At 41.6% G+C, this 15,287-nt stretch overlaps 1 protein-coding gene across 1 annotated transcript; it reads right to left on the bottom strand.

The window, feature by feature from the left end:
- Positions 1 to 4,347: 4,347 nt before the first annotated feature.
- On the bottom strand, positions 4,348 to 15,044 carry LOC132781534 (MARVEL domain-containing protein 2-like). Its single transcript, XM_067473482.1, has 7 exons — positions 14,673 to 15,044; positions 10,881 to 11,832; positions 10,100 to 10,237; positions 8,896 to 9,183; positions 8,030 to 8,201; positions 7,894 to 7,944; positions 4,348 to 7,812 (listed from the first exon to the last, which is right to left on the bottom strand). Exons 2-7 carry the CDS (start codon positions 11,786 to 11,788, stop codon positions 7,690 to 7,692), a joined length of 1,680 nt encoding a protein of 559 aa, XP_067329583.1. The 5' UTR covers positions 11,789 to 11,832; positions 14,673 to 15,044; the 3' UTR covers positions 4,348 to 7,689.
- Positions 15,045 to 15,287: the final 243 nt, after the last annotated feature.

Raw genomic sequence — 15,287 nt, 5'->3', positions numbered from 1 at the left:
CCCCCCTTTTTCTTTACTTTCGTCTTGTCCAATTGAGGTTGCAACACTCCATTAAAGTCTCCAAGCAATAAAAGCTCATCATACTCAGCCTGTTCCAGATTATTTTTCAAAAATTCAACAAAGGATGACTTAGGTCCATTTGGTGCGTATATATTACATATCAATAATTTTGTATTTCCAATAAGAAGAATAACTGCAAGGCATTTGCCTTCTTGATCCTTGAATACTAATTCTGATACCAAGTTGTCTTTTATATATATATTACTACTCCTCGTTTTTTTCTTGTCATATGAAGAGTGATACATTTTACCTAATTTTTTCTCAGCGAGGTGGGATATATGCTTATGACATATATATGTTTCCTGGAGACCTATTATGTCGTATTTCTCCCTTTTCAACTTGTTAATTTTTTTTTCCTTTTCTGGGGTGAAAAGCCGTTAATGTTATTCGAAAAACATTTTATTTGCCGCTCCATCATGCTACTCATTATTATCTAAGTCCAATCCAACTGTGCCAAGATCCATTTCTGAAATCGCTGTTGCCCTTGCCTCTATTCCAGCTAATCCTCTTTCCGATGCACTAATTGCCACATATTTTCTTTCTTTAGACGACAATGACAATTTATATTCTTCTGATGAGACATATCTTGCCTTCTTACTTCTATTTCCATTTCTAGGTGATTATTGTTTCTTCTCTCCTTTCTCCCCCTTCTCACTCTTTTCTCCATTTTCTCCTTCCTCCTCTTCTCTCATCAATTTTTCGTAAAATACTTTTGCTTTCTCTTCCGTTGTTAACCAATATCCTCCTTACATGTCACCATTATACCCTCATGTCTCTCCCATCTGTATCTCATTCCTCTCTTCTTCAAGTCGTCTGTTAAAAAATAATATTTCTTCCTTCTGTTGAGTGTCATTTGCGGGTATTCTTTGAGAACTGGAATTTTCACTCCTTTATATTGTAATGAATCTTTATTAGTCTTCCATAGTATCTCATCCCTTATTTTCTTCTTTGTGAATTGGACTATCGCGTCTCTTGGTGTTTTGTGTTTCCTAGAGTAGAATGAGGAAACTCGATATATTTGGTCCACCTCTTGCTCAAGCTCATCCTCCTCCACTTCTAAAACTTTGGCCAAAAGGGTTAACACTATTGACCTTATGTCTTCCTTTGAATCTTCTTGCATGTTTCTTAGCCTCAGTTGATAATCCATTTGTTTTTGTAGTATTTTTTCTTGTTCTAATTCCATTCTTTCCTTCTGTTTCTCCAGTGTCTTAATTTTTTCCAAAATTTTCGCCTGTGTCTCATCTGTTTCAATTTTACCAGCTTTTAGAACTTCCACCTCGCCTGCCAAGTTGTTTATTTCTTTCTTCAACTCTCCAAACTCTTCCTTCATTTCTTTTTTCATATCTTTAAGATAATTATCTATTTTTTTATAATATTCTTCTTGTTTATCTATCATATCTTTCTTCATGGTATCTTGTTTTTCAGAAAGCTTCTTAATTTCCTTTAAAAGGTTACCCATGTTCACTCCTCTATCTAAGGATCCTCTTCTCAATTGAGTATGTAATTTCTTATCTTTTTCTTTCTCTGCTTTCGCCTTTGTTAACATTTAAGGGACAATTCACTTTATTTAGCTGCTTATAGCTTGTATAGCTTGTTGTTTGCAAACACTATATACATTTTTATTTTATTCTTAGTTAAATCTCAATTCATTCAATATTAAAGTATATTTAACAAATTAATCAATTAATTTAAAATTAATCAGTTGGTTTAGAATATAATTTATTATATAATATATTTGTATATACTGGAATTTATCAAGGGGTATTATTCAAAAAGCCTTAAAAATATTATCAATCTAATTAATTTTCCCTGTCAATTAATCAATTATTAATCAATTCTCCTTCAATTAATCAATCAATCAATTTTTGGATAAGATCTAAGTATAATTTGGATAAGTTTTAAGTATTTCTAATTAATTTTATTATCGTCTGCTTCTCGTCCTGGTCTTACTTTGCGTCTAATTCTTGTCCTTGTCCGCTGCCCGTCTGCTTCTCCTCCTCATCCTCCATTCGTCTGCTTCTCCTCCTCGTCCGTCGCCCGTCTACTTCTCTTCCTCGTCTTTATTCTTTATAATTCTTAGATTCAGCCTCTGCAGCTCTCGGAAATTGATCTATTCCTTAATATTAGTCCACTTCCTATCTCTATTTGCCTATTCTGCTCTTCTTTGCTTTGCTGCCTTCGTCACTTATGCTCTTCTCCGCTCTTAAATCCTCTTTAAACTACCACTCTCATCCTGCACTGCTCTCTTCTTCCTGTATTGGTCCTCTGTAGCCTTCCGTTACGTCAGTTCCTTTCTTGCCTTAATTCATTTATAAAGAAGGCCAGCGTAGACCAAACAATAATGGCACCAAGGTCGTTTCTCTTCGCAATGTAAGCTATTTTTAAGTTTCTTTTACAGTCTTTTAAAGTCCCCAAGTTTAATTGGCAGTGCAGGGGGATAGGCTAATGTTTAAAAAAGAGTACAAGGGTCCCGATATTTATGAAATTTCACTTTCTTTAATACTTTAAAAATAACAATTCCTAATAATTTAGAGTTTAAAGTTCATCAAATTTAAAAGCCAATTTATATAAACACACTTCTTGATATGGATTGCTCTCCTTTACTATCTTCTTCTTTATTCCAAGTGAAAGTACTCAATTTAATTCTTCTTTCAAAAATTCCGAGGGGGTAGATCCCTCCCCCCTCTTACTTTACCTTGAAGATGAAATTTCTTCTTTCAGGAGCGCGGTCCCTTTAACTCCCAAAAAGTGAGATTTCGTTCTTCTTTCAAATTCTTATTTAAAAAATGGGGTGGAGGCGGTTGGACGGGCTCAGCTGAACCCGATCCTGTGGAGCAGCCCGCTCCACTTTTGGCACTCTCAAACCCCTTGACCCCCCCCCTTAATGGAGAGGACCTTGGGGTCTTCAAAGCGTCTAGGGGATTTGCGTTCACCTTCGCCTTCGATCCGGTCGAAGGTGGGGAGCTATAGCTCGACCTCGACGCTCAGCACAGGTCCTCCCTGAGAGAGCTTTCCCTCAGCGAGGCATCCCCGTCGCCATTCCCATCGGAAGTCTGGAATTATGCACATTATGCACATCCTGGAGGGATAAGCAATTAAGTATCCCACGAAAAATACAAGCAGTGGGAATTATGCACATTTTCACTGCTTGTATTTTTTGTGGGATACTTAATTGCTTATCCCTCCAGGCCTTTTTTCCCCTGAACTTTTTTCCATATTTCCCCATAGTTGGCCGCTTTTAACTTGGTTATTTCTTTTGTAATAGTAATGCCTAAATATTTTATTTCATTTCTTATTATTTTTATTTCTCCCATTTTTGCCTGCAGCACCTTCTGCTTCTTTTTCCCCATATTGTATATAAGCATATCTGATTTGCTCATATTGACTTTCAATACTGAATATCTTTCAAAATCTTTTAGAATTATTTGTATTTCCCTTATTGCTTCTACTGGGTTTTCCATCTATATATATAAAAATGTTCTGTGCATAATGAGTACCTTAAGAACAAAAGAACCAGTGAATGAAATCACACCAAGTTTGGCAACAAAATGTTTCACAACACAAGGAGTGACCATCACTCAAAAATTATGATTTTGTCATTTGGGAGTTGTAGTTCCTGGGATTTATAGTTCAACTACAATCAAAGAGTATTCTGAACTCCATCAACGATAGAATTGAACCAAACTTGGCACACAGAACTCCCATGACCAACAGAATATATTGGAAGGGTTTGGTAGGCATTGACCTTGAGTTTGGGAGTTGTCGTTCACCTAAATCCAGACAGCACTGTGGACACAAACAATGATGGATCTGGACCAAACTTGGCACAAGCACTCAATACGCCCAAATATGAACACAGATGGAGTTTGGGGGAAATAGACCTTGACATTTGGGAGTTGTAGTCACTGGGATTCACAGTTCACCTACAATCAAAGAGCATTCTGAACCCCACGAACAACAGAATCAGGGCGAACTTCCCACACAGAACCCCCCTGACCAACAGAAAATACTTAAGGCCATTCAATCAAACTCCCCTTCATCAGGGCAAGAAAACGTAATCAAAGTCCTCCTGACAAAGAGCCATCCAGTCATAGATATATGATTGACACACAGAGAGATATAGTATCATAGATGTGAAAGGGACCCTTAAAGAGGGGCAATGATATGTTGCATGTTCCAGGGTGGGCAAACCAGACACTCTCTACATCAACACTGACAAACAGCAAGAAATACTGTTTACCCAGAAGCATAAAGAAATTACATATATTAGAAACCAACACTTTCTCATTCCTTTATTTTCCAGATCAAAAGACTGGGCCACAGCAACGTGTGGCAGGGGACAGCTAGTTATTAATAAAATGTCATCTGCATAAAGATTTATCTTCAGTTCTTCGTTTTTAATCTGATATCCCTTTATCCTGCCATTGTTTCGTATTCTGTCTGCCAGAGGTTCCATTGCTAATGCAAATAACAGCGGAGATCGAGGGCAGCCTTGTTTTATTCCTCTTTCTATTTTCAAGTATTTTGTTAGTCCTTCATTTACTCTTATTCTTGCTCTCATGTTACTATATAACTCTTTTATTATTTTAGTAAATGAAATTTCAAATCCGTAGTTACCCGTTAATTGCAACAGATAATCATGAATCAAAAGCTTTATATATGTCTAACTTTAAGAGTGCAATTTTTCTTTTTTTGTTATGATTAAGAATGTTTAATACATTTCTTATAGGATGTGCAATGTTTCTACCTTTTATAAACCTGCATTGATCGCCCTTTACTATTTCAGTTATAATCCCTTCTATTCTGTTGACTAATATTTTCATGAATATTTTGTAATCCTGATTTAGGAGGCTAATAGGTCTATATGAATTAGGGTCTTCTGGATCTTTCCCACTCTTTCTCACTGTTATTATCTCTGATTCTCTCTATGTATATGGAGTTTTTCCTCCTATCATTATACTATTAAATAAATTCTTCAATTCTGATATTATTATTTCTTTTGTTTCTTTGGAAAACTCTGCAGTGTAACCATCACATCCCGGGGATTTTGCATTTTTCAATGCGTCGATCACCTGCTCTATTTCTTGATATGTTATTTCTGCAGCTAGTTCCCTATTGTCCTCTCTATCTTATATCTTTGGTATATTTTCATTAAACCTTTCTCCGTGTATTTGTTTTTATATAAGCCTCAGTAGAAGTCTTCAAATACCTCTCTTATTTCTTTATTTGAATTTACATTTTTATTATATTTATTCTTTAACTGGGTGACTCTTCATTTCTCTTTCGCATTTTTCAGATTATTAGCTAATTTTTTTCATTGTATTTGTATTTTGCCTTTGAAAATTATTTTTGACAAATATCTCTTTTCTCTATAAGTCCAAATTATCCATTTCTTCTAATTGTTTCTTTAATTTTTCCAACTTTACTTTCACCTGCACTTGGTATTTATTTGTAACAGTATTTTTGTTTCCTCTATTTCTCTAACCATTCTTTTCCTTTCTTTATCTTGCCGTTTCTTTACTGCCACTTCTTTTGCTATGCAATAACCCCTAATAACCACTTTTGTTGCATCCCAGACTGTTTCTATACTTGCTGAGCCCCTATTTTCCTTGAAATATTTTTTTATCTCTTCTAATAGTTCTTTCTTGAGTTTTTCTGTCTTAATTATCAATTTTTTATATATCCAAGTTTTTATTACCTCTGTTTCATCTGGCTCCTCTAGCTTTAACTCGACTATAATAGGCGCATGGTCTGAAATTCAGATCAGTTGCGTTTCTGTATTTAAAACTCTAGACCTGTTAGTGTTTCTTATTAATATGTATTCTATCCATGTGAAACATTTATGACTATGTGAGAAGTATGTTGGCTTTTGATTTATAGAATTTGCTTCAAATACGTCCTCCAATTTCCATTATTTTAAAAGATTTTTGTTATTTCTAAGGTCCATATTAAAGTCACCTCCAACTATTAGCTCCCCTTGATAGATTTCTTGTACTTTCTTAAACCACTTTCTAAAGTATTTCTTTTGTCCTTTATTTGGGTCATATACATTTCCTATTGTATATTTCCTACCATTTATTTTACATATTAGCACTATATATCTCCCTTCCTTATCTATTGTTATTTCTAATATACTAAAGAGGCCCTAAACAACTTCTAAAATACACCAAATGGGCAAAATGGGCCCTGGGGATGTATTTTAGAAGTTGTTTGGGGCCTCTTTAGTATGTGCCAGGGCCCGTTTTGCACATCTATGTATTATCAGAGCCCTTGTATAGAATCTATGTATTACCAATACTCTCCTATAGCATCTATGTATGATTAAGACTCTCCTACTGCATCTATGTATTATTAGGACTCTCCTATGGCATCTATGTATTACCACGACTCTCTGATAGCATCTATGTTTGATTAAGACTCTCCTATAGCATCTATGTAGTATCAGGACTTTCCTATGGCATCTATGTATTATCAGGATTCTTCTATAGTATCTATGCATTATCAGGACTCTCCTATAGCATCTATGTAGTATCAGGACTCTCCTATAGCATCTATGTATTATCAAGACTCTTCTATGGCATCTATGAATTATCAGGACTCTCCTATGGCATCTATGTATTATCAGGACTCTATTGGAGAATGTAATGGTGAGTGTGTTAAGTGAAAAATGCAAACCATAAAGCTGATTGGTTGGGCTATGATCGGAAGCTAGCTGAGCCTGGGAGTTTTGGCAACAGTTACATGTTTAAGTTTTCTGCCAAGACAAGTTTATATTTTTGCTTCTTGGCTGCTGGAAGATGATCCCTCACACGGACACCTAAAGACCATTTGAATCTCTCTCAAAGGACATTGTGTGACTCAATGCAACTGTTCTCATGACTTTATATATGTTGCTCTGCATAAGAAAGAGTAAACACCATATTCTTTACTGATCATTTGTGTGGCGTACCCTTTTTCTAGCAAGACAGTGTGTGGATTAGTAAAGACGTGAACTACATGTGATTTTCATTCCGCCACAGACTCTCCTATGGCATCCACATCTTATCAAGCCTCTAGTATATCATCTGTGTATTATCAAGACTCTCCTATGTCATCCATACTTTATCAAGACTCTGGTATAGCATCTATGTATTATCAGGACTCTCCTTTGGCATCTATGCATTATTGAGACTCTCCTATGGCATCTATGTATTATCAAGACTCCCCTATGGCATTTATTATTATCAGGATTCTCCTATGATTTCTATGCATTATTAAGACTCTCCTATAGCATCTGTGTTTTATAAGGACTCTCTTATGGCATCTATGTATTATCAGGACTCTCTTATGGTATCTATACATCATCAGGAATATCCTATGTCATCCATATATGATTAAGACTCTTCTATGGCACCTTTGTATTATCAGGTCTCTCCAATGACATCTATGCATTATTAAGACATCTATATATTATCAGGACTTTCCTACGGCATCTATATATTATGAAGGCTCTCGTTTGGCATATATGTATTATCAAGACTCTCTTATATCATCTATGTATTTTTAAGACTATCCTATGGCATCTATGTATAATTAAAGCTCTCCAAAAGCATCTATACATTATCAAGACTCTCCTATGGCATCTATGTGTCAGAGGTGGACTGACGTCTCCTCGCCAGATTCTCGGTCAAAGGCTTGGATCTGGACTTTGATATGTGTTAGTTTCCTTTGCAGGTAGTGGCATCGCTCCTGTTTCTCCAAGTAGGCCGGATCCTGGCAAATGAAAAATTATTATTATTATTATTACTACTACTATTAAAGATGAGGAAGAAGATGGGGTCGGCTTGGGCTCACCTTCTTCTTGCTCCGATACTGCCTCCAGACAGCCGAGAGCCGGCTTTGCTCCTGCAAGAAGAAGGGTCTTGGTTGTATGTAGGTCGCACGGCCTTTGGAAAGCCATAGCTATGGGTTCAACAGGGATTGTCATTACCTTCCCGTCCGTACTGCGGCGTGGCAGTCGGTGCATCAGTGTGCTCAGTTCCCGGAACTTCCTTTGCGCAGCTCGGACTTCGTTGTACAGCTCTTTGTACTCGGCATACTGATCCATGAAGACAGCTTTGTATTTCTCCCGGTCGCCCTGCGTTGTGATGGCCGGGTACTTTCTAAACAATGACCGAAATATTTGGAAGCTGCACTAGGTGGCCTTTGGGTTTATTATTATTTCTCTTTAGGGGTTGGACAATGGGAATTAGGGGTTCTTTTTATTATTTCTCTTTGGGATTGGACTAGATGAGCTTTAGGGGTCTCGTCTATTATTTCATTCAGCACCTTGGAGAGCTGCTTCCAGTTCAGATTAATATGACCATTATTATTATTATTATTATTATTATTATTATTATTATTATTAACATCCAAAGGGTTGGTCTTCGGCACTTTGAAATTTGCACTAAAAGTCAGAGCAGATTTGAGAACCTGCTATAAAAGGGGCCCCAAAGGCCATCTAATTGAATCCCCAAATATATATATAATAAAGGGCTACAAAGGCCATCTAGTCCAACCCCCAAACAGAAATCATAGGTGGGACCCCTAAAGTCATCTGGTCTGACCCTCAAGTATATATAATTAAAGGGCTACAGAGGCCATCTAGTCCAACCCCCAAATAAAAATCATAGAAGGGGCCCCTAAAGGCCATCTAGTTCAACTCCAAAACAGAAATCATAAGTGGGACCCCAAAGGCCATCTAGTCTGTCCCTCAATTATATACAATTAAAGGGCTACAGAGGCCATCTAGTCTGACCTCCAAATAGAAATCATAGAAGGGACCAAAAATTTCTAGGGTCCACCCCATATACTCACAGGATGTAGTCGGGGACCAGGTGCGGCCTAGGAGCACGGCCTGTGGGGATGGCACAGCTCAGGGTCTCCGGACCCTCCTCTGAAAACTCAACCCGCCGGGTCACTTTTGTGGCCAGAAGGGAGTCCTCTGAAGGGGGCAGTGGCCGGGGGGCAGCGGGCAGAAGGGGCGGTGGCGGCTGTGGCTGCAGCTGCGGAAAAGAAAACGGGCCATGAGTCCGGCATGAAGGAAGGCCTATCCCAAAACCTGCCCCCCTTTTGGGACTTTGGTTGAAACCCAACATTGTGTTTCTTCAGCCTTCCTTCATTGTCCTCTTCATGCCAATGCTGCTGAAGAAACTCCCAGCTGGGCAGAGGATGAGGACCATAAGTGGAAGGGAACACAGGAAAGGAGGCTTCCTTGGTGGAGAAACAGTAAAACCTTTCTGCAACCCAACATAGTGCTTCTTGATGCCGATGCTGCTAAAGAAGTTCCAGCTGGGCAGAAGAGGAGATGGAAAAGTGGATAGTAACCAAGGAGATTGGGCTTCTCTAGCCTTCCATGCTGATATTGCTAAAGGGCTCCTGGCTGGGCAGAGGGGGAGAGGAAACAGTGAATGGGAACATAAGAGAGGAGGCTTCCTAGGTAGCTGCCCCAAAACCCTGCTGCAACCCAACCCTAAAGAACTCCCAGCTGGACAAGAGGATGAGGATAAGAAGTGGATCTCAAAATATTTGGGACATGGGGCTCCCTTTGTGGCTGAATAAAAATCCCTCTACAACCCAACATTGTGCTTCTTTGAGCTGATGCTGCCAAAGAACTCCCAGCTGGGCAGAGGAAGAGGAGAGAAAGTGGACGTCCAAAGACTTTGGCAGGAACATGGGGAACAGGGTTTCCTTGGTGGCTGAACTAAAACTCCCCTACAACCCAACAGTGTGCCTCTCCAGCCTTCCATGCTGATGCTGATGAAGAATTTCTAGCTGGGCCAGAGGAGGAGGAGGAGCAGAAACAGTGAATGGGCAGCTGCCCCCAAACCCCTCTGCTACTCAGCATAGCGCTTCTCTATGCTGATGCTGCTAAAGAACTTCCAGATGGGCTGAGAAGGAGGAGGAGGGGAAACAGTGGATGAGAATATAGAAGAGGGGGCTTCCTAGGCGGCTGCCCTAAAACCCTGCTGCAACCCAACACTATGCTTCTTCATGCTAATGCTGCTAAAGAGCTTCCGGCTGTGCAGAGGAGGAGGAGGAGCAAGAAGAAGAAGAGGAGAAATAGTGAACAGGAGCATCTTTGGTGGCCGCACTAAAACCCTGCTGCAACCCAACACTGTGTTTCTCCATGTTGCTGATGTTGCTAAAGAGTTTATGGCTGGGCAGAGGAGGAGGATAGAAAGTGAATGTCAAAAGACTTTGGCAAGAACATGGGGCACGGAGCTTCCTTGGTGGCTGAACTAAAACCCCTCTGCAATCCAACATTGTGCCTCCTCCATGCTGATGCTGATAGGGAGGGAGGAGAAGGAGGAGGGGGAAGAGGGAGAAGAAGACGACCAGTAAATGGAAACATCCTTGGTGGCTGCATTAAACCCTGCTGCAATCCAGCACTGTGCTTCTTTGTGCTGATGCTGCTAAAAAACCTCTGGCTGGGCAGAGGAACAACAGCAGCAGCAGCAGCAGCAGCGAATGGGAACATCCTTGGTGGCCGCACAAAAACTCTGTTGCAACCCAACACTGTGCTTCTTCTGGCTGGGCAGAGGAGGAGGAGGAGGAGGAGGAGGAGGAGGAGGAGGAGAAGAGGAGAAGGAGGAGGGGAAACAACAGTGAATGGGAACATCCTTGGTGGCTGCACAAAAACTCTGCTGCAACCCAACACTGTGCTTCTTCTGGCTGGACAGAAGAGGAGGAGGAGGAGGAGGAGGGGGGGGGGGAAACAACAGTGAATGGGAACATCCTTGGTGGCTGGCTGCACAAAAACTCTGCTGCAACCCAACACTGCTTCTTTGTGCTGATGCTGCTAAAGAGCTTCTGGCTGGGCAGAGGAAGAGGAGGAGGAGGAGGAGGAGACATTACTTTGCATTGAGGAGCATGGCTCTGAGAAAGCTTTGCAGCTGGAGAGGGCCCCATTTACCCTTTCTGGTGCCGGCGCACCCCCCTTGAGGAGCCCAAGGAGTGCCCCAGCGAAGTAGAGCCCGGCGTTGAGAAAGAGGAAGAGCAGGGCGGCCACTTGCCCTCCGCCAACCCTGCAGAGGGCCTCCAGGAGGGGGTTATAGGCCAGGGCGGTGTAACAGAGCCCCCCACGGCGCACCCCGTTGAGGTAGGCCAGGGCAGCTGCCAGGTAGAGCAGCGCCATCAGGAGGTTGAGCCCGGCCTCAGTTGGGGGCCACCAGCGGGCCCCGAGGAGGATGACTCGGTGGTAGGTGGTCAAGCCCAGGCCCAGCAGCAGCAGGGTCAGCAGCCAGGCCAGGCCGGCCACTGCCAGCACAAAGGGGCTCATTGGGCCATAATAGCCACCATATCCCATGAAACCATTGTACGGCATAAAGGAGCTGCGATACAACTGGTTCCACTGGTCATCCTTCTGGACATAGGCCGCCACACAAGCAAAGACCAGGCCACCCAGGAGCAGCTCCAGGCCAGACAGCAGCCGCAAAAGGCCCGCGTAGGACCTCAGGTAGGAATATTTGCGCCGAAAGGATTCCTCTTTGGCCTCGTACACTGGCGGAGGGGAAGAACTAGCAGGAGAAGAAGGGTCCATTGTCATCACCACATCCTCCTCTTTGCTGGGAGATGGAGGGAACGAGGAAACATCCAAAGAGGAGGACGGGAAACTCCTCCTTCTCCATCGGTGGAAGAAAGTCTTCCAAGACGTTGGGACAAAACGCCGAACAGGCTTCAAGGAGGAAAGGTCCACGGGAGGATCCATCAAAAGAGTTTCAGGGCTCAAAAGAACATTCAAACGTTCCTCCCCTGCAGGAAAGAAGAAGAGAAAAGCAAGTGGAAACAGAAGGCAGGATGGAGGTTTAGGCCTCACTGGAATACCCTAAGAGGCCGCTTGTTTGAAGAAGGCTTTTCTCCTGACATGAGAATTAACTGCTTTTCTTTGCTCCTTCGTTCCTTCCTTCCTTTTGTTGGCCCCAGTTTAGGAGGCACCCCCTGGCAGTGAGACCAGGAAGAAGCCTGTTGGCAGAAACCCAGACAAGTGATAAGCCTGAGCTGCCCTTTTTCTGTGAGTCCCTACTGTGGCAAGCGTACAGATCAGCCCCAATTAAAATAATCCAGCAGCAAGGTGAGAAGGTGATTTCAGCCAAGGAAGGTTTTATTATCTGCAGATAAGATCCTAGCTTGTGGTACATTCACAAAGAAACTAGAATAGCCAGAAAACAGAAATACAGCCTCTTTTATACACAATAATTTCAAATTTCCCACTGCAGCAACATCAGCTGTAGCGAAGCCCATTGGACGAGTGTCCCAATTCTGACCAATCACAGAAAGGGGGATTTGCTAAGCAGTTGGCTTGTGAAGGGACAACAGGCATTGAGTGGCGGTGAATGGGTTTCCCTTTTTTCAACAGGAAAAATAGTAAAAATGATTGAGGGCACTTGGCCATACCCAGGAAAGTTTATTTTGTGCAGGATAGTCATGGCAGAGCCCCACGGAGAGGGGGGGGGCTGACCCAGTGGTTCTGGATCATGGTAACAAAATGCAGGACATATTGGCACAATCATACAAATGGCAGAGGAGATGGGCATAGAAAAAGACAATCAGGTTCCTTCCGTGGCGAGTGGTCCCGCACACAAAGGCGCATTGTGAAGAGTAGCTACTTCCCCTGAGGCAGGCAGGAAAAGGCAATGGGCCATCTTGTCCTGTCCATTGGACTATTGTGTTACATATGTCCAGATAATGTCCATAATATGGGTGAGGCCAGGAATTGGTTGAGGAAATCCCCAGCTTGGAGTCTCTTCTCGCAAGCTGTATGATAATATGGGAAGCATGACTTCCTTTTGAGGTCAGCAATACAGTTTCCCATCCAGGTAAAGGAACAGGAAATCTCAGAAGCAGAAAATATATTATTAACAAAACATAGGAACACATAGGAAAAGGCAGGGAATTTTAAAGGCATTTTTCATGCACATGAGAGGCACAGTTTTCCCAAGTACATACAGATATCCAAGCCAGGCTTCCTTGTATGCAGATTAAGGCACAAGGAAGGGGAAAACATAGAAATAATACAATTCCATACTGGGGAAAGGGAAGCAAAGAAGGGGCAAGAGAAGCACAGCGTTCAGGGTAACCAATTTATTAAGGGATCATAAGCAGTCTGTAGTTAGTTTCCTGATTGTCTGAACATGCGCAGAGCCAAACAAGTACACTTTAAGTATCTGCAGCCTTTGGAACTCTCTGCTGCAGACACGGAAGGAACAAATAATAATTTTGTCCAGGGGGGTTTCATGCAACACTTTGAGACATAAAAGTGGCCTTTCCCATCCATCTCTCTTCCAATTCTTCACCTTATTTGTACCCAATGGCTATAACCTGTCCTTCCTTCCTTCCTTCCAGACTCATACGTGGGCCTCCTCAGCCATCTCCCTTCCAACTCTTCAACCTATTTGTACCCACTGGGTATAACCTGCCCTTCCTTTTCTCCTTCCTCCTTTTCTTCCTTTCTTTCCTTGACACTTTCCCATCTCTTTCTTCCAAGTATTTACCTTACTTGTGCATATAACCTGTCTTTCTTCTTTCTATTTTGTCCTTCCTTTCCTTTCTTCCTCTTTCTTCTCTTCCTCTTTTTCTTCCCTCTTTTCTTTGGACACAAAAGGTGCCTTTCCCCGTTTGTTTCCCTCCCATGAACTCACCCATTGACTATAATCCAACCTTCCTCTTCTTCTTCCCTTGCTCTTTTCCTCCCTTTCTTCCTCTATTTCCTCCCTCCCTTCCTTCCCTCCCTCCCTCAAGGCCCAAAGGTGCCCTTTCCTGGCCGTCTTCTTTCCAAGTATTCACCACATTTGTGCCTATTGACTACAACCCTTCCATTATTATTTATTACTTACTTTTCTCCCATTTTTCTCCCATGGGTGGGACTCAAAGTGGTGAACATCCTTCCTTCATTCTTCCTTGCTTTTTCTTTCAGTTCTTTTCCTTCCTTCCTTCCTTCCTTCCTTTGAAACTCAAAGGTGGGCCTCCCTGGCCACCACACTTCCAACCCTTCACCCTGTTTGTGCCCATTGACTATAACCCATCTTTCCTTCCCTCCTTTCTTTCCTTCTATCCTCTTTCTTTTCTTCCTTCCTTCTTTTCTTTGAGACCCAAAAATGCCCTTTCCAGCCATCTCCCTTTCACCTATTCACCCATTCATTCCCATTGACTATCATCTATCTTTCCTTCCTTTCCTTTATTCTTCCTTCCTTATTTTCATTCCTTTATTTTTCCTTCCTTTTATCTTCCTTTCCTTCTTTTCCTTTCCTTCTTTCTTTGCTTTCCTTTTCCTCACTGCCTCATTTCCTCCCCTTTCTTTCCCTCTCCTTCCTTCCTTCCTTCCTTCCTTCCTTCCTTCCTTCCTTCCTTCCTTCCATCCATCAATCCATTCCTTTATTCTTCCTTCCTTCTTTCCTTTGCTCCTTTGCTCATACCTTCCTTCTTTCCCGCTTTCCTTTCTTTCATCCCTTTAGATCGAAAGGTGCCCCTCCTTGGCTGCCTCCCTCCTTCCCAAGTATTCACCCCATTTGTGCCTATTGACTAGAACCCATCTTTCCTTCCATTCTTTTTACTCCTTCTTTCTTTCCTTCTTTTGACCCTAAGATGGTACTCACCAGGACTGATCCTCTTTCGGATCCAGGATTGGCAGGGATCCTTTGGGCACTCTTCTGTCTTTCTTCAGTCAGAAAATTGCAAAAATATATAATAAAATAATAATCCCTCTCCGAAATAATATCCCCAACCCAGTGGCTTATCGGACCACACCGGTCAAGTTAAACATTAACCAGGGAAGAGGTTAAACGTAAGAGTCTATAGAACCCTGATAAAAGCGGCAGGCCTTCGATGGCAAAATCAACATCCCAATTGAAAGTGACTCTCCTAGTTCCCCACCAAACCTCTGCTTTTCCTTCTCATCCTCTTCCTAGCTGGATGCTCTTTTGCAGCATCAGCGTGGAATGCTGGAGAAGCACAATATTGGATTGAAGAAAGGTATTATTATTATTATTATTATTATTATTATTTCTACAAGGAGACTCAAAACAGCTATTATTATTATTATTATTATTATTATTATTATGGCTTTCTATCTAGTAGGCTTGGTTGATCAAGAAAAAATTTGGTTCTAAACTCCTTTCGTTTCTAGGGGGCGCCAGCGCTTCTAATCTGATTGGTTTTCCAAAATTTCCATTTTCAAAATTTTGATATTTACGAAATTTTGTTAATAAAAG

This window comes from Anolis sagrei, chromosome X, assembly GCF_037176765.1.
Source record: "Anolis sagrei isolate rAnoSag1 chromosome X, rAnoSag1.mat, whole genome shotgun sequence".
Taxonomy (NCBI): Eukaryota; Metazoa; Chordata; class Lepidosauria; order Squamata; family Dactyloidae; genus Anolis; species Anolis sagrei.
This window is presented reverse-complemented; position numbering and strand designations above follow the sequence as displayed.

Excerpts from the sequence above, each read along its gene's own strand:
- LOC132781534 (XM_067473482.1), bottom strand. The coding sequence starts at position 11,788 with ATGGATCCTCCCGTGGACCTTTCCTCCTTGAAGCCTGTTCGGCGTTTT. Across the intron at positions 10,238-10,880 it reads GCCCAGCCAGAAGCTCTTTA|CCATAAACTCTTTAGCAACA; the intron begins GCAGCATCAGCA and ends TCCTCTGCCCAG. Across the intron at positions 9,184-10,099 it reads TCCTCCTCCTCCTCTGCACA|AAACACAATGTTGGGTTTCA; the intron begins GCCGGAAGCTCT and ends GGAAGGCTGAAG.